The sequence below is a fragment of the Setaria viridis genome, chromosome 5 (genome assembly GCF_005286985.2).
Source record: "Setaria viridis chromosome 5, Setaria_viridis_v4.0, whole genome shotgun sequence".
Taxonomy (NCBI): Eukaryota; Viridiplantae; Streptophyta; class Magnoliopsida; order Poales; family Poaceae; genus Setaria; species Setaria viridis.
Window position 1 is genome coordinate 23206422 of NC_048267.2, and position 18755 is coordinate 23225176.

An 18755-nucleotide genomic window follows, 5' to 3' on the forward strand; every position below is an offset into this window, starting at 1 on the left:
GAAGAAGGCACGAAATTTGATAGATTTTGAAACAAGAATCTGTCTACGGATGGTTAGCAAAACTCATTTTTAAATCACGCTGAACCAGTGCTATTTTTCAGATATTTTTCTCATCGTCGGTATGCTACAGTAGTTGTACGGCTCGAAAGGCCGTGTAGCGCGAGCAGCAGAAAGACCACCATCCATGCCCCATCAGATGGCCCGGAACGCACAGCCTGCACCACGACAAGCTCGCGTCGCAGAGTCTTCGGTCACCTGCTACGGCACTCGTCTCGACGGCAAAGCCGAAAAGGCAAACCACTTGTCCTCCAGAGACTCGAAGCACTCCGCTTCCGCGCATCGTCGTTTCCTCCAAGAAAGGGAACCACACTCTCCCTCCTCCTACCGTCCATGGCGCGCTTCCTCCACCGCGCCAAGGAGGCGCTGGGCTGCGCCTACCGCCCGGGCCCCTTCTCCGGCCTCTTCCTCGCCTCCGCCTCCCGGACCGCCTTCGGCCACCTCGGCCTCGCCCGCGCGAGCGCGACCCCGGCCCTCCGCGACCTCCTCATCCCGGGGCCTTCCTCCTCGACGCCACGCACGCGCTCGGCGCCCTCGCGCTTCGCGGCTTGCCCCACACGGGCGAGGTGAACCGCCACTCCGGGAGGCCTTCTTCCCCGAGGAGATCGCGAGGGCGGAGGCCCAAGGCGACGCCAAACGCCTGGAGGTTCTGCGCCTCCGCAGGGCCATCATCGACGCCGAGGATGGCCGCTGCGAGGACGCACTCGACGACCTCACGCGCCTTGCTGCGGAGAGCCCCGACCGCTACCTGGCGCGCCTCTGCGCCGCCGCGTTCTGCAACCTGCTCGGACGGGTCGACGAGGCCGACCGCTGGCTCGCAGGCATCCCCGCCGAGCGGTCCCCGCGCGAGCACATCATGTGCAACCTCGCCCTCGTGGCGGCTGCGCTTGGCGGGGCGCCAGGCACCGTCGCGGGCTCTCGTGGCCGGGTTGCCTCCGCGGCCTTCCAGATCATGAACGTGTGTGGCTCTGACGGCCAAATGTCTGCCTTCGAGACCATCATCACCGGGCTGCTGAAGCACGCGGCGAAGAGAAGGTGCAAGGACCTGCTACTCAATCATGGCGATGATGGAATCTTGCGCGCGCTGGCCGACGCCTTCGCCCTCTCCGGCAGCGTTCCCAAGGACCACATGTTCTTCGTCCTGAAGGCGTCGCAGGCGCTGCTGTCCGCCGTGGTGCTGAGGGCGCACCCGCTGTCCAGCGAGCGCGTCAGAGCCGCGGTGCGCATCGCGGAGCGCGACCTGGCGCGCGCCGTCGAGGAAGGGGACGCCGCTGCCGCGTGCGATTTCCGCCTCCTCCTCGCCTTCCTCGCCGCCCGTGACAGACGCTTCGACGACGCCCTGGCGAGGTACCAAGAGGTGGCCCGGGACGACCCATCCGATTCCCCGGCCGCACTTACTGGCGTCTTTAATCTGCGTGCTCGTCAGGCGGCCGGAAGAGGAGGCCGACAAGTGGCTGGCCAGCTACAAGCGCCTCGGCCTGGGGTTCATCGTTCCCCCACCGCTTCGAGCTGATGACTCTCACGGAGGAGCTGGTGGTCGCGCTCGCCATCGCCTCTCCTGTGGCCTTCGATGTCCGTTGCCCCGTCCGAATGCGCCTCATCGTGCCCGCAGCTGGAAGCATGGTGGACGCGGCGCTGGTGTCTGCGTTGCGGACCAAGAACATGTCCGTCGTGGAGTGGATGGAGGTATGGGCTGCCCGCGCTTTCTTGCACGCCGGCATGTGGTCTGCGCTGAAGAAGTGGGAGGGCAAGGACTGTGGCACTGGCAGTGGCACCACTACTGAATGAAGCCGAGGGAGGAGGAGAGCGAACAGCACATCGACCTTCTCTTGTCAGATTCTGTTCTTGTGAGTCCTAGTCAGTTTACTTGTGGCAAATTGTCTTCTGCGTTGGAGCATCTGTTAGAATTTTACTTGCTGTCCTGATCAATGTGAAAATGCTACTGCTCATTGATCTACTTTCATGCTAATACTGCAGCAATTTATCTCCAGTGGTGCTTGAAATCCTTCAGCATGCAATTCGTCTGCTTTGGTAATCAATTTCCATTACAAATTGGTGATGCTTGTTAGCTTGTAGAGCATTCTCTCACTGTTGCTCGCAGAATTGAATTCAGGCAGGCATACGTCAAAGTATGAAAGTTATCTGAAACTAAGATGGTAAATTTATTTTGTTGGTGCTCAATTGCTTATCAAACAGTAAAGATTAGCTGTTGGATCCAATATGCTCAAATTTATCTGGTTGTTATATGTTTACCCGAAATATTTAGCAGTTTCCGGTACACTGATACTACTAACAAAGGCAAGGAATATGCCGTTTGCTTTATTCTTCAGTGTTTGAAAGCTCTGTTAGTTCAATTTAGTTGCCATCTGTCTTTGGTTCCTGCAAATTCAATTGTTGCATGCCTACCTGTATCATACATGGCACACTTATGCGCATTGTGCTTTCAGTTAGGTATGCTCCATATTTCACAGCAACACACTGGCGCTCAGCTCCTTGTCCCTGTGATGAAATCCAGTGAGAACACAAGGAAATTAATAAGCTCCTTGTACACAAAATTCAGCTTGTTGCCTTGCAGGGCTAACTTGCAGTTTTGATATGGTTCCATTTGATATAGCCTCTTCTAACAGCGTTTCCTTTGGGGCTTTGTGTCGTGCAGTGATTTCTACATTAGTTTGCTCTTGTTATCAGTGTAGCTTATTGGCTTATTGCACATTAACTGCTTCGCTGTTTATTAATTTCCTTCATCTGTGAATGCTCATCCATCCAGACTCCAGAGCTCAGACAGTAAATAGAATATGATGCAAATTTTGGTCAAATGTTGGTTGATATTGCTTGTTTAGGCCAAGCTTGTACTAGTCCGTGGACCGTAAAATGAAAGCACTAGAGGCTACTACTGTCCTAGAAAAACGGCCCAGAGGCCAGGGTAGCAGAGACAACTGCCAACTCACAGCCCATGAGCTGAAATGTTCCTTCCCAGGCCGTGTGTGAACGTAAACGTGTTTCTGGTCTAAAAAAGCGTAGATGTATTCAGTTATTTGAGCCCATTCCGGACTCCAGACACAAATTCCAAATCGACTAAAACTGGCATTCAGAAAAGAAAGAGCAGTGAACCCGTTTCCAAATCCAAAACGTAAGAAAACATGTCACATGCACATACAACAGCCTGCCCAATCCTCAGACACCACCACGCATTACCACGTCACGGCCGTCCCCTGGCCGCCTGATCGGTAAAACGCACGGCGCAGATCACCGAACCCACGCGTCCGGCAGCCATTGGAAGTCGCACGTCGATCAGATTCGGAAACCGCCTCCGACCCGGCTCACCTCGACACGCCCTGCAGCTGGCTTTATAAACTGGCACGTCCCCTGCCTACCTCCTCGTCTCGTATCGCCTCTTCTTACCAACAAAGAATCAGCTAGCTGCAAGAGATTCGACGCGATGGCGCCGGGTCGCGTGTGGACGCTTCTGTTCGCGCTGCTGGTCGCCGATCTCGTAGCCCCGATTCACGCTGCCGCACCGCCTCATGGAGGAGGCGGCGACAAGAACACCGGCACCGTGATCGGCATCGACCTGGGCACGACCTACTCGTGCGTCGGCGTCTACCGGAACGGCCACGTCGAGATCATCGCCAATGACCAGGGCAACCGGATCACGCCCTCCTGGGTCGCCTTCACCGACGGCGGCGAGCGGCTCATCGGCGAGGCCGCCAAGAACCAGGCGGCGGCCAACCCGGAGCGCACCATCTACGACGCCAAGAGGCTCATCGGCCGCCAATTCGACGACGCCGTGGTGCAGCGCGACATGAAGCTGCTGCCCTACGCCGTCGTTGACAGGAACGGCAAGCCGCACATGCGGGTCCAGGTCAGGGACGGCGACGTGCGCGAGTTCAGCCCCGAGGAGGTGAGCGCCATGGTGCTCACCAAGATGAAGGAGACCGCCGAGGCCTACCTCGGCGAGAAGGTCACGCACGCCGTCGTCACCGTGCCGGCCTACTTCAACGACGCGCAGCGCCAAGCCACCAAGGACGCCGGCGTCATCGCCGGCCTCACCGTGCTCCGCATCGTCAACGAACCCACCGCCGCCGCCATCGCCTACGGCATTGACAAGAAGGGCGCCGAGAAGAACGTCCTTGTCTTCGACCTCGGGGGCGGCACCTTCGACGTGAGCGTCCTGGCCATCGACAACGGCGTCTTCGAGGTGCTCGCCACCAACGGCGACACCCACCTCGGCGGCGAGGACTTCGACCAGCGCGTCATGGACTACTTCATCAAGCTCATCAAGCGCAAGCACGGCCGGGACATCGCCGGTGACGCCCGCGCGCTGGGGAAGCTGCGCCGCGAGTGCGAGCGTGCCAAGCGCACGCTCAGCAACCAGCACCAGGTGCGCGTCGAGATCGAGGCGCTCTTCGACGGCGTCGACTTCTCGGAGCAGCTCACCAGGGCACGCTTCGAGGAGCTAAACAACGACCTGTTCCGGAAGACGATGGTGCCGGTGAAGAAGGCCATGGCGGACGCCGGCCTGCAGAAGGGCAACATCGACGAGATCGTGCTCGTCGGCGGCAGCACCAGGATCCCCAAGGTGCAGCAGCTGCTCAAGGACTACTTCAACGGCAAGGAGCCCAACAAGGGGGTCAACCCCGACGAGGCCGTCGCGTACGGCGCTGCCGTCCAGGGCAGTATCCTCAGCGGGCACGTCGACGAGAAGACCCAAGGCATGATCCTCCTCGACGTTGCGCCGCTGACACTGGGCATGGAGACCGTCGGCGGGGTGATGACGAAGCTGATCACGAGGAACACGGTGGTGCCGACGAAGAAGACGCAGGTGTTCACCACGTACCAGGACAGGCAGACCACGGTGAGCATCAAGGTGTTCGAGGGCGAGCGGAGCATGACCAAGGACAACCGGCTCCTCGGCAAGTTCGACCTCGCCGGGATCCCGCCGGCGCCTAGGGGCACGCCGCAGATCGAGGTGACCTTCGAGGTAGACGCCAACGGCATCCTCCACGTGCAGGCGGCGGACAAGGGCACTGGCAAGTCGGAGAAGATCACCATCACGAGCGACGACCGCCGGCTGAGCCAGGAGGAGATCGACCGGATGGTGCGCGAGGCGGAGGAGTTCGCGGAGGAGGACAAGAAGGTGAGGGAGCGGGTCGACGCGCGCAACAAGCTGGAGACGTACATCTACCAGGTCAAGAGCGCCGTGGACGACACCAAGATGACCGACAAGATGGACGTCGAGGACAAGGAGAAGATGGAGGAGGCAGTCAGGGAAGCCAACGAGTGGCTCGAGGGCAACTCCTTGGATGCTGACAAGGAGGACTACGAGGAGAAGCTCAAGGAGCTGGAGGATGTCTGCAACCCTGTCATCTCGGCGGTGTACCAGAGGTCGTCTGGCGGTGCATCGGAAGGCAACAACGATGACGATGATCATGATGAGCTTTAGGCAGTTCTATTACTTTATTGTCACTAGCTATTTTATTATCACAAGTAGTTTTACAGTCGTATAGCTGGTTTTGATTTGTAATCCCAATTTAGTCTATTGTTTTTATCATCGTTATTACTTGTCTACTGATACCAAGCCGTATATGCTCCTCAGTTTTTTATATTCCTATGCCATCTTAATTAACATCATATGAATTTTGCTAAACGGGGAGATACTGTGTAGATTGAACCCGTGATATTTGAAAAGGCAGAACCTTACTTTCAGTTAGTTCAGTGTTTGGTGGCCCTATGCTGAACTAACGCGGGTTAAGAGTCGAGGGAGGCGGTTTTTCCACGTCTCTAAATTTTCATCTCCGATGACAATTTATCGGAGACACGAAAAATCCATGTCTCCAATGTGACCGTACGTGCTTTGGCAAATCCGCGTCTCCAATGACAAATTAAAAAAATAAAAAAAGAAAAGAGACATAATATACGTTAACAAATACAAATCTTTTATCCATTGTAGAGGTGCCTTGTATTGCAGTAGTGCTCATTTACACCAAAAGATAGTACTAGTTTCCATAATTTACATCCAGTTCCCCCATGTGTCAACTAACAAATAACTAATGCACATCTGCATAGAGAGAATCATTCTAAACTTGGCTCAACTTGTCTTGTACAGTCTAAAACATGAGAAGAACATTCATTACTTCACAAATCAAACAGGAAACGACCAAGCATAATTTTATCAAGCAGAAAAATGGAAGACTAAGCCTGAGGATGAGATATTCATTCAATTGTAGATATACACATGAAACCATAAACATGACATCGAAAATATTCATTACTTCACCAAGCAAACATGAAAAAGGTCAAACACTGCAGTTCTACAGTGTTAAGCAAACTGAATCCGCCATTGTTTGGAGAAGTACATATTGCTATTTGATTTTTATAAGAAGAAGGGAAGAAGAAAAAGAGGCTAAGGCATAGAGTTCCTGACCTTGATCATTGTAGTTCCATTCTCACAGACAAGAGTGTGTATATCCTCAGAGCCAGCCATTTTCTAAAGATTTTATACTCTGCAAATAGAGCAACATGAGTTCAGTTGAAACATCAACAGAATGCAGTCACGTTCCAGGAAATTATACTCTGATGAAAACAGTTGAAATACCTTGAAAGCAGAAATTAGGACCAGCATCAATGCCTAGCATCACAAATGATATTGTTCAGTGCTACTCTGTAAATAGAGAATGTAATTTGCATGAAATTCAATCATATGGTCTCACTGCATTTAATTTTCTTACGAATTTGACTCGATCAGAATGCAATTCATGGTCTCACCTGCGTGCATATATGGTCGAGCAGCTAACTGTTAGCTTCGAAAGTAACACACCACAACTCTTAATGTCTGTAGTACAGTGCATGTCCATCTGCTGCATATCACAAATTGGACTCCAGCAACTTGTAAAAAACAGGCATTTATCTCACAAAGGTACAGTAACCAATTGCATTTATGCATACAAACAATGTGAACTGCAGTGATCGACAAAGGCTACTATTTCAAACTGGCAGTTTTAGTACAAGTACCAAGTCTATTATTCTTAGATTCTATTCTTGCTAAACCTGTCCACCCTACAGGATTAGATTGCAACACAGAAGTGATAGGAGAGAGCTAACAGGAAACAAAGTAATGGAGAGGCCAGGGGTAGATGGATATAGAGGAGAATGTTAGAATATCTAGGATATCTGTAATGGACTCAAACTCTGCTTGTCATCATTGGATGGTTCGACTGGCTTAGGGTGTTTTGGTTAGGCTTTTCAATCTATTTTTGCTTTTACAAAAGCCAAAAGCCAACCGAAGGGATAAAAAGCCACATGTGCTTTTGCCCAAAAGCTGCTTTTGCTCTAGTAAAAAATCAAAATCACCTTCCCCTGCTTTTAAGTGCTTTTGGGGCAAAAAATTACCCACCTGCCACTGGTTATGAACTTACTAGTTCGTTTCCTCCCCGTTGTGTTTCTCCCGCAGCGCCTCCCCCCCCAAACCGTCCGTCTCCTGCCCGCACAGGAACGCCTCCTCCCACCGGCCCCGGTCGTTGGCGCGCCGTCCGCCGCCCCCGGACGGCCGCCGCCGCAATCTGCTCCCACGCGTGAAATCGGCTCACGCATCCTCAACTTTTCAGCTCAGGGGTCGCTGAATTGCATCAAGCTCGCCATACCTGGCTGCTGAGTTCCGTTCGACTGCCCTGCCTCGAATCGACGAATCCCCTCTCCAAGAGATTGCAGGAAGGCGAGCTGCAGAAATCTTCCAGAGCTTCCTCCATCGTTTTGGCCTCTGAATCCCCAGCTTTTTGAGCCAAGAAATGTATTCTTGCATATGTCTGAGCAGTTCAACCGGGAGCTTTCGTTGACTGGGAAAATTCCATGTGGCATGTTCAATAGCATGTTTGATTTTTCTGGCTGCTGGCAGAAAGATGCGGCTGCCACCAAGTTGCTTGCTTTCGATGGCTGGTACATTTCGCTATATAAGGTTGCGCCATCCAAGTCTCGTATTCTACTACTCAAGCAGTGCCTTCAACTTGGGATCCAGCGGGAGGAGGAAGAAGAAGGGGCTGACGAGCGGGACCCGCTCATCAGTGAGAGAGGGAGAGTTGAGTGGGGTGGACTGTGGATGACATGTAGGATCCACTCGACAGTTTATTCAAAAGCCACAGCTGCTCTAACCAAACAGCTTTCTGCTTTTCCCACAGCTGCTTTCTCACAACTGCTTTTCTACAGCCCACAGCTCATAGCAGCTTTTTCAAAAGCCACAGCCCAACCAAACATACCCTTAGAGATAGATAGAGATAAGTCTTGTAAAGCATCCGAATCACATACGATGACAACATCATGTATATCTCTTGGGCTATTGCTCCTATATAAACATGCACCCGTGGTAGGCTAAGATAGGCAAACACGTTTCCTCCAACTCTTACGTGGTAATCAGAGCATCCTCTTCCACAAACATGCAAAACCTCTACCACACTATCCATGGCATCAACTTCATCTGCGCCGACCTAGCTAGGGGTTGTTTTTGAGAAACTAACTTGGGACAACTACCTTCTATGGAAGGCTCAATTCCTTCCTGCAATTCGAGGTGCTCGACTCATGGGAATCCTAGATGGATCTATCCCTAAGCCGCACAAGACCTTGGAGGTGGTAAAGGCGGACAAGACAAAGAAGATTGTCCATAATCCCAAGTATGACTCGTGGATTGCAAAAGGTCAACAAGTTTTGAGCTATCTACTGAACTCTCTAACAAAGGAGGTGCTAGCACCGGTGGCGACGGTGACTACTTCAGCAGAAGCATGGAAGGTGCTTGAAGCTCTATTCTCGGCACACTCCAAGGCAAGGATTTCAAATCTACGCATGCTGCTTGCTACAACCAAGAAGGGCAGCATGACCTCGTCGCAATACTACACCAAGATGTGCGCCTTCAAGGACGAGCTGGCTACGGTTGGTAAGGTGATAGATGACGACGAGATGGCTCACTTTATTTTAAACGGTCTTGACATTGATTACAATCCGTTTGTATCATCTATGCTTGGTCGTGTTGGATCTGTCTCCTTGAGTGAGTTATACTCTCACTTACTAGCCTATGACATGTGCCTAGAGATGTACCATGAAGGAGGACAGTTCCAGTCATCTGCTAATATGGCTAGAAGAGGTTGCGGTCGCAGTTGGGGCAATAGCCGTGGCCGAGGCAGAAGTGACGGTGGCCGCGGTGGTGGTGGTCAGAACCGTGGCAACTCTGGTCCAAGTCACACATTCAAGCAAGGGGGTCGAAACACCAAGACCTTATGTCAGATTTGTAAGAAGGGAGGACATGAAGCATCAAAATGTTGGTACAGATATGATGAGGATGAGGATGAAGAACAGCAACAAAATTACAAGACAGCAGGGGTAGCTACCACTGGTTATGGCTATGACACAAATTGGTACGTAGACAGTGGAGCCTCCGATCATGTTACTAGTACATTTGAGAAGATGATGATCCATGACAAGTGTAATGGACGGGATCAAGTCCATGCCGCCAACGGCTCAGGTATGAGAATTAGCAACATTGGTCATACAACTTTATATACCCCTAACAAAAATTTACATCTTAGAAACATTCTTCATGTCCCTAGCGCCAGCAAAAATCTCGTCTCTGTTCACAAACTTACCAAAGACAATGATGCCTTTCTTGAATTTCATCCAAATTTCTTTTTTATTAAGGATCAGGGAACGAAGAGAATTCTGCATCAAGGTAGATGCCAGGCGTCCTGTATCCCTTAGAGCCACGGCTATCCATTGGAGGTCCCAACAAGCAAGCTTTTGCAGCAAAAGCTAGTAAGCCGTCAACATCTAGATGGCATAGTAGGCTTGGTCATCTAGCTTTCCCTATTATAGAGAGAATTCTTAGTTTGAATAATCTTCCTCATGATAGCAATAAAAATTCAGAGTCCATTTGTAATTCTTTTCAAATGGCCAAGAGCCATCAATTGCCTTATCCCGTGTTGAATAGTATCTCTAAGTTTCCTCTTGAGTTAATCTTTTCGGATGTCTGGGGACCGGTGCCCATGCCTGCAGGATGGCATACATATTATGTTAGTTTCATATGATATGGCAGGGGCTGTTCCCAATCTTTCGATGAGAGGAGGGGTAACTTCGATTTGGCGGTGGAATCAACGTTGGCTGTCCGACTACAACAATCACAGGATGCTGCGCCTTAGCAACAGGTACACCGATTCCGACGTTGGGTGTTCTTGTCGGGCCAAGAACACCCTTGAACCTGCTAGCAATCGAGAACAAGCAAGAACAAGATGAACAAGCAAATAAACCCACGGATCTGAAACAAATGAAACCTGAATCACGAGTTGGGGTCTTGAATCAAGCAAATCGGGTGGTCTAGTCGACACACGCATTCACTAGGAAGTAGCAGTAGCTAACTTGCATCTAAACAAAACCCAAGTTCATCCTGGTGGCTGCTAGATGTATTTATACATGGGCAACAGCAAGGAGGCGTGGGAGGGTGTAAACCCTAAGCTGGAAAGGGCCCCTAGTGGGCTGCACGAGATATAAGGGTTTCAGCCCAAGACTGGAAGGCCGAACGTCTCTTTGTCAATTCTGCTCAGCTCCGGTGGAATTTCATCATAAGGTTAGATCCATCTGAAAGTAAACTTCAAGATCTTTCCAATGAGTACTCATATGCCTCAAACAATATCCGGAGTTGAGAAATATTGCCACGTCAATTTGATGTTGCCTGGCTGTACGAACTTGAAGTCTGAACTTGATGTCTAATCTTGTGCTTTCTTATTGTGTGATCTTGATGCCGAAACTGATTGGTTGATCCATTAGGCTCCTCTCCATCATTCCTAATAATAATAAAATCATCACAATGACTTAGTAGCATCCAATTCTGAGATGAGGGTTTATGGACAGCGAGGAATGAGTTAACATGATAATTTAGCTCTCGTGCACGGGCTCTTGTCATTGGTCCTTGCTGCGTAGTAGGCGTGGTTGTATCATTGGAAGGGATGTCCTCATCATCCTCCCCTTCTTGCATGTGAGTCGTCCTCGACTCAAGTTCATCTTCCTCACCCAAATATGGTTTCAAATTTGCAATGTTAAATGTGGGGCTGACCCCAAAATCTGCAGGCAACTCAAGTTTGTAGGCATTATCATTGATCTTAGCTACAACTTTAAAAGGACCAGCAGCTCTCGGAAGCAACTTGACTTTCTCAAATCAGGAAACCGATCCTTTCTCAAGTGCAGCCAAACCAAATCACCCGGTTCGAAAGTAACATGCTTCTTTCCTAAGCTACCATCAAGTTTATATTTAACATTCATGTTCTCTATGTTCTCTTTTGTGGTCTCATGTATTTTTAACATCAACTCAGCACGTTGTTTAGCATCAAAATTCAATCTCTCAGAAGTTGGTAAAGGCAGCAAATCAATAGGGGCACGAGGCACAAAACCATAAACAATCTCAAAAGGGCTCTTTTTAGTAGTAGAGTGTTGTGAACGATTGTAAGCAAACTCAACATGAGGCAAACATTCTTCCCACATTTTTATGTTCTTTTTCAAAACTGCCCTAAGCATGGTAGATAAAGTTCTATTCACAGCCTCGGTTTGTCCATCAGTTTGGGGATGACAAGTAGTGGAAAAAAGCAACTTAGTACCCAATTTAGCCCACAAAGTTCTCCAAAAATGACTAAGAAATTTTGCATCACGATCTGAAACAATTGTGTTTGGTACACCATGCAAACGAACAATCTCACGAAAGAACAATTCAGCAACATGAGTAGCGTCATCGGTCTTATGACATGGTATAAAATGTGCCATCTTAGAAAATCTATCCACAACCACAAAGACACTATCCCTCCCCTTCTTTGTTCTAGGCAGTCCTAAAACAAAATCCATAGAAATATCCTCTCATGGTGCATTAGGAACAGTTAGAGGCATGTACAATCCATGAGGATTAAGGCGTGACTTAGCTTTTTGGCATGTTGCGCAGCGAGCAATGAATCTCTCCACATCCCTCCGCATCTTGGGCCAAAAGAAATGATCAGCAAGGATGCTTTCCGTCTTCTTTGCACCAAAGTGTCCCATCAGCCCTCCTCCATGCGCCTCCTGCAATAATAACATACACACGGAGCTAGCTGGAATGCATAGCTTGTTAGCTCGAAATACAAATCCGTCATTGAGGACGAATTTGTTCCATGTCTTTCCCTCCTTGCAATTCAGCAACACATCTTTAAAATCACCATCATGGGCATATCTCTCTTTTATTGTTTCCAAGCCAAAAATTTTGAAATCAAGTTGTGAAAGCATGGTATAACGTCTAGACAAAGCATCAGCAATTACATTTTCCTTCCCTTTCTTGTGTTTGATGACATAAGAAAAGGACTCAATGAATTCAACCCAGCGAGCATGCCTACGGTTCAATTTTGCTTGACTTCGAATATGCTTCAATGATTCATGATCAGAATGTATAACAAACTCTTTGGGCCATAAATAATGCTGCCATGTTTCTAAAGTCCGTACTAGAGCAAGCAATTCTTTATCATAAGTAGAATAGTTCAAACTAGGCCCACTCAACTTCTCGCTGAAATATGCTACAGGTTTTCCTTCTTGTAACAAAACACCTCCCAAACCAATTCCACTAGCATCACATTCAAGTTCAAAAGTTTTAGTGAAATCAGGGAGTTGGAGCAAAGGGGCATGGGTTAACTTATCTTTCAATGTGTCAAAAGCACTCTTGGGTGCTGCAGCCCAAGTGAATGTACGCCCTTCTTGGTGAGTTCGTGCAATGGGGCTGCAATGGTGCTGAAATCCCTCACAAAACGGCGATAAAATCCAGCAAGCCCGAGAAAGCTTCTCACTTGTGTGACTGTTGTGGGAACCGGCCAGCTATGTATTGCTTCAACCTTGGCTTGATCAACTTCAATTCCCTATGGGGTCACAACATAGCCAAGAAAAGAGACTCGATCCGTGCAAAAAGGTGCACTTCTCAAGGTTACCAAACAAACGTGCATCACGTAGAGCATTAAAAACATCACGCAAATGATCAAGATGTTCCTCAAGTGATCTGCTGTATATCAAGATGTCATCAAAATATACCACAACAAATCTGCCAATGAAAGCGTGTAAAACTTCATTCATTAGTCTCATGAAAGTGCTGGGTGCATCAGTGAGACCAAAAGGCATAACTAACCACTCGTATAGACCGAATTTAGTTTTAAACATTGTTTTCCATTCATCTTCTAGCTTCATGCGAATCTGGTGGTAACCACTACGCAAATCAATTTTTGAGAACACAATGGAGCCACTTAATTCATCAAGCATATCATCTAGCCTAGGAATAGGATGACGATATCTGATTGTAATGTTATTAATCGCTCGGCAATCTACACACATGCGCCATGATCCATCTTTCTTAGAAACCAAAAGAACAGGAACAGCGCAAGGGCTAAGAGACTCACGCACATAACCTTTATCGAGCAATTCTTGCACTTGGCGCTGAATCTCTTTAGTTTCCTCGGGGTTGGTCCTGTATGGCGCACGGTTGGGCAATGAGGCTCCAGGAATAAGGTCAATCTGGTGCTCAATCCCACGGGTTGGTGGCAGCCCTGGTGGCACCTCGTTTGGAAAGGTTAGTAACTGCAGGAGGCAAAGAAGAAGGTATCTCCTCAAGTGAAAACAAGGTTTGTTGCAAATCAAAGTGTAGCAAACAGCAGTATTAGCATCAATCTCATCCAAATCAGATTTGGTTGCAATGAAACATGACCCTTTCAGCTTGATCTCATTTTTATTATTGTGGGCAGATTTAGTGTTCTTCTTTGTGTGCTTTTTAAGTTCATGTGCTACAATCTGATTTTCACTCTTAGCATGCTCCTGATTCACTACTTTACTAGCTCTAGCAAGTTCATCTTTCAAAATAGCTTCAGGAGACATTGGATGCAAAACAAGTTTCTTGTCATTATGCATAAAAGAGTATTGATTTGTTTTACCATGATGCAAAGAATCAATGTCAAACTGCCATGGTCTTCCTAACAACATAGAGCATGCTTGCATGGGTATAACATCGCAGTCAATAGAATCATGATAAGAACCAATAGCAAAATTAGCTCTCACCAACCGTGTTACCTTCACCTTACCGCTACTGTTTAGCCATTGAATGTAGTAAGGTTGTGGATGTGGCTGGGTGCACAATGCAAGCTTCTCCACCATTTCAGCACTTGCCAAGTTGTTGCAGCTCCCTCCATCAATGATGACTCGGCAAGAACGCTCCTTGATCACACACTTGGTTTGAAACAAAGTGTGGCGCTGATTTTGTTTAGCCTTCTCCATTTGTGCACTCAACACTCGCTGCACCACAAGGCTCTCATAGTTTTCAGCATGTTCCGTTCCAATGTGCTCCTTATTTTTGTTGTGCTCCTCATCTTCCCCTACATTGTTAGCTGCAAGCAAAGCATATGTTTATTCATCTAAATCACTAGTAGAGGAATACTCACCATTAGGACGCACAACTAGCACGCGTGCGCTTGGGCAGTCCTTGCGCACATGACCGTAACCTTTGCAGCGGAGGCATTGAATGTCTCTCGTTCGCCCCGAGGATGCAATTAAGGATGAACTCTTGGTTGGTGCAGCAGCTGCCCCCTTTGTGGGTTCAGGAGGGCATGGTGAGGAGTTCGTTGTCAAAGGTCGTGGTTTGCTGCTTGATGAAGATGGGGCAGCGACTCGGTACAGTTGGGCAGCAGGGTTGGATGGCGTTCAAGAGGTAGCACGACCTGCAGAAATGTTAGTTCTCGTGCTAGCTCTCCGTCCCTGTACTTCCTTTTCAGCTTTACAAGCAAGATGAAACAAACGAGTGATCGAATTGTATTCTTTATAAGCCAAAATATCATGAATTTCCTGATTCAGCCCACCCATAAACCTAGCCATAGCTGCATCCTCATTTTCTACCAAACCACAACGAAGCATCCCTGTTTGCAACTCTTGATAGTACTTTTCTACAGATTTGTTTCCCTATCTCAAAAGTTGAAGCTTATGCAAAAGATCACATGCATGATAAAAGGGAACAAATCTAGCTCGCATAACACTTTTCATAGCATCCCAAGTTTGTGGAGTGTTGTTTGGGTGGCTGCGCACATATTCGCTCCACCAAATAGAAGCAAAATCAGTAAACTCACTAGTAGCAGCCCTAATACGTTTGTTTTCAGGAAAATCATGACATGCAAATTTTTGATCAACAGCTAGCTCCCAAGTGAGATATGCATTGGGGTCATATTTTCCATCAAAAGAGGGCATGCTAAATTTTATCTTCCCTAAAGAATCATCATTGTTGCGTACCTCACGTCGTGGTTGACGAGCACGTCCACCATGTCGATGGCGGCGCTGCTGCTGGTTATGTTGGCCATTTACCTCCCCATCAAGCTCCGTGTCAGCTGAATATTCTTCCTCATCTTGCCCAACAATGCTACCCTCGGTGTTGTTGTTGTTGCGCCGTCCCGAACCATCACGACCCTCCTGGTCCATCCTATCCAAACGCGCCAAAATACCTACAAGAGAGGTGTTAAGAGCCCCAAGCGTGTTCGCCATTGAGGTCAGCTGGGTGTTGGTGTCGATCTGCGTGGCCTCCAATTGGCCAAGGCGTTCGTTGGTAACTCGAACATCCTCATCAAGGTGTTCAGCATGCACCCTTACTTGGCGTTCAAAGTGTTGAATGATGCCCCTTGTTCGAGGTGAATGAACTTGTCCATCATCCTCATTTCCTGCCATGGTTAGACAAGGGGAAAAAAGTTGTCCTACCAACAAGTGGAACTAGGTGATAGCAAACTCCATTCTCTCAATCTTGTTCCATCAAGTTCTTACATGTTCTTACCACGCTAGGAAGTTGGTGTTGGCAGCCAACAAGAACAGCACAAAATGTTACACAAGCACAGCCCTGTGACGTAGTAGATAATTTGTGGAGCTATAGGTGGTTGCAAGAAAAAAAAATCAAGGAACAGCTATAACCACGTTAGCCAAAGCAAGTTGAATAAATGTTCACAATGGTACTGTGCTAGTCCTAGGCTAAACCATATTAGAGACGTGAGCCTAGACACAAACGTAGTCACCCAACAGCGGCAAACAAGGCATACAAAGAGAGTAATGCAGCAACAAGAACTCTTTTTCTTCCTTTCTTCTTTTACTTCTTGTTTCTTCCTTTGTTTTTTTTTTCTTTTTTTTTCTTTTCTTTTCAAGAGCCTCAAAAGTTATGTTTGGCACAATGAAACAAAACAATTACTTCACATAGCCCTCCTTGCTTTTAGATGCACAGATTACACAGCAGATATGCGGAAATCTCCATAGCGATTGCAAGGCGCTCAGAAAGAATTTGGTAGCAAGGTTAATTTTCCCTGAAAGAGCACAAAGTAACCTTTCCAGAATGTATCTAAACACTTGAATTGGAGATCGGATGCAAGAAATAGAGCTAATTTCTTCTCGTGCAGATCTGGAAGTGGGGATTGCGAAAATAGTGGGCAAATGCAGCAGCGTGAAAAGGTGGGGGGAAAGTGGCAGCGAATCTAATGGTGACAAAAATGTGACAAGAACTCAAAACTCTAATGGATTAGAACTTAAGAACCAGCACTTGACACCATGATGCAACCACAAACTCAACAAGCCAAGAACTAGGTAGAACAGCAAGGGCTCCAACTAGTTTTGTTTTTGGGATTTCAGATCTAGCCTATCTATTTTTTTGGGTATTTTTGGACTGTAGGTAAAGTAAAGAATGGGTAGTTACTCTCACCGATTAACCTTGCTCTGATTACCACATGATATGGCAGGGGCTATTCCCAATCTTTCAATGAGAGGAGGGGTAACTTCGATTTGGGGGTGGAATCAACGTTGGCTGTCCGACTACAACAATCACAGGATGCTGCGCCTTAGCAACAGGTACACCGATTCCGACGTTGGCTGTTCTTGCCGGGCCAAGAACACCCTTGAACCTGCTAGCAATCGAGAACAAGCAAGAACAAGATGAACAAGCAAATAAACCCACGGATCTGAAACAAATGAAACCTGAATCACGAGTTGGGGTCTTGAATCAAGCAAATCGGGTGGTCTAGTCGACACACGCGTTCACTAGGAAGTAGCAGTAGCTAACTTGCATCTAAACAAAACCCAAGTTCATCCTGGTGGCTGCTAGATGTATTTATACATGGGCAACAACAAGGAGGCGTGGGAGGGTGTAAACCCTAAGCTGGAAAGGGCCCCTAGTGGGCTGCACGAGATATAAGGGTTTCAGCCCAAGACTGGAAGGTCGAACGTCTCTTTGTCAATTCTGCTCAGCTCCGGTGGAATTTCATCATAAGGTTAGATCCATCTGAAAGTAAACTTCAAGATCTTTCCAATGAGTACTCATATGCCTCAAACAACATCCGGAGTTGAGAAATATTGCCACGTCAATTTGATGTTGCCTGGCTGTACGAACTTGAAGTCTAAACTTAATGTCTGATCTTGTGCTTTCTTATTGTGTGATATTGATGCCCAAACTGATTGGTTGATCCATTAGGCTCCTCTCCATCATTCCTAATAATAATAAAATCATCCCAATAACTTAGTAGCATCCAATTCTGAGATGAGGGTTTATGGACAGCGAGGAATGAGTTAACCTGATAATTTAGCTCTCGTGCACGAGCTCTTGTCATTGGTCCTTACTGCGTAGTAGGCGTGGTTGTATCATTGGAAGGGATGTCTTCATCATCATAGACCACTTAAGTAAATATACTTGAATATACCTCATTAAGAAAAAGTCTGATGTTTTTCAAGTCTTTTAGGACTTCCAACAACTTGTTGAGAGAAAATTCAGTAGGAAAATTAAAGCAATGCAATCAGATTGGGGTGGAGAATATAAAAAGTTGAATTCTTTTTTCAACGCATGGGTATTTCTCACCAAGTCTCCTGCCCCCATGCTCATCAACAAAATGGTGCTGCTGAAAGGAAGCATCGTCACATTGTTGAAGTTGGTCTTGCCCTTCTTGCTAATGGATCTATGCCTTTGAAATATTAGGATCATGCCGTCTTATAGCTACTTACCTCATAAATCTCCTTCCAAGCAAAGTTATCAACTTCCAAACACCTCATGAGTGTCTCCTTCAGGAAAAGCCTACTTACACGTCCCTTAGAACTTTTGGTTGTGCATGTTGGACCAATCTTTGACCATACAATAACTACAAATTAGCCTTCCGCTCTACACGATGTGCCTTTCTGGGATATAGCTTCATGCACAAGGGGCACAAGGGGTTCAAGTGCCTTGACATATCTACTGGTCGTATCTACATATCTAGGGACGTGGTCTTTGATGAGGATATTTTTCCTTTTGCCTAGCTTCATCCAAATGCTAGGGCTCAGCTTCGCAAAGAAATTGTGCTCCTTCCAAGCCATCTTCTTAATCCAGGGGGTATAGGTTGTGTTACTAATGCTACTAATATCTCTGGTGATATATCTATTCATGCGCAGGACATAGATGACGAAAATCCGGTGCAAACCAATGCAGATTCGGCTTCATTTGACCTCCCTGCAGTTCCTGGCACTGAATTCCATGAAGATTCGGCGGCGCACGACGTATCCAGCTCCAATCCCCGCGCTGATCTTCCTACGGCCTCGGGCGCCGCCGGGACCAGTGCTGGCTTGACGCATAGGGGGGGGTAGCGCAGACTCTCCTGCACCCGCGCCGTGCTTGACACCGCCTTCGCCCGCGCCCGGCT

The 18755-nt window shown here is 47.9% G+C and overlaps 1 protein-coding gene and 1 non-coding gene across 2 annotated transcripts; both read left to right on the forward strand.

The window, feature by feature from the left end:
* Positions 1–3457: 3457 nt before the first annotated feature.
* LOC117858417 (heat shock 70 kDa protein BIP4) lies at positions 3458–5574 on the forward strand. The gene has a single exon (XM_034741480.2). The coding sequence runs from the start codon at positions 3497–3499 to the stop codon at positions 5498–5500; it is 2004 nt and encodes a 667-aa protein (XP_034597371.1). The 5' UTR covers positions 3458–3496; the 3' UTR covers positions 5501–5574.
* A 3405-nt stretch (positions 5575–8979) lies between these two features.
* Positions 8980–9121, forward strand: LOC117859406 (small nucleolar RNA Z247). Its single transcript, XR_004641197.1, has one exon. It is a non-coding gene; the product is annotated as a small nucleolar RNA Z247 (small nucleolar RNA).
* Positions 9122–18755: the final 9634 nt, after the last annotated feature.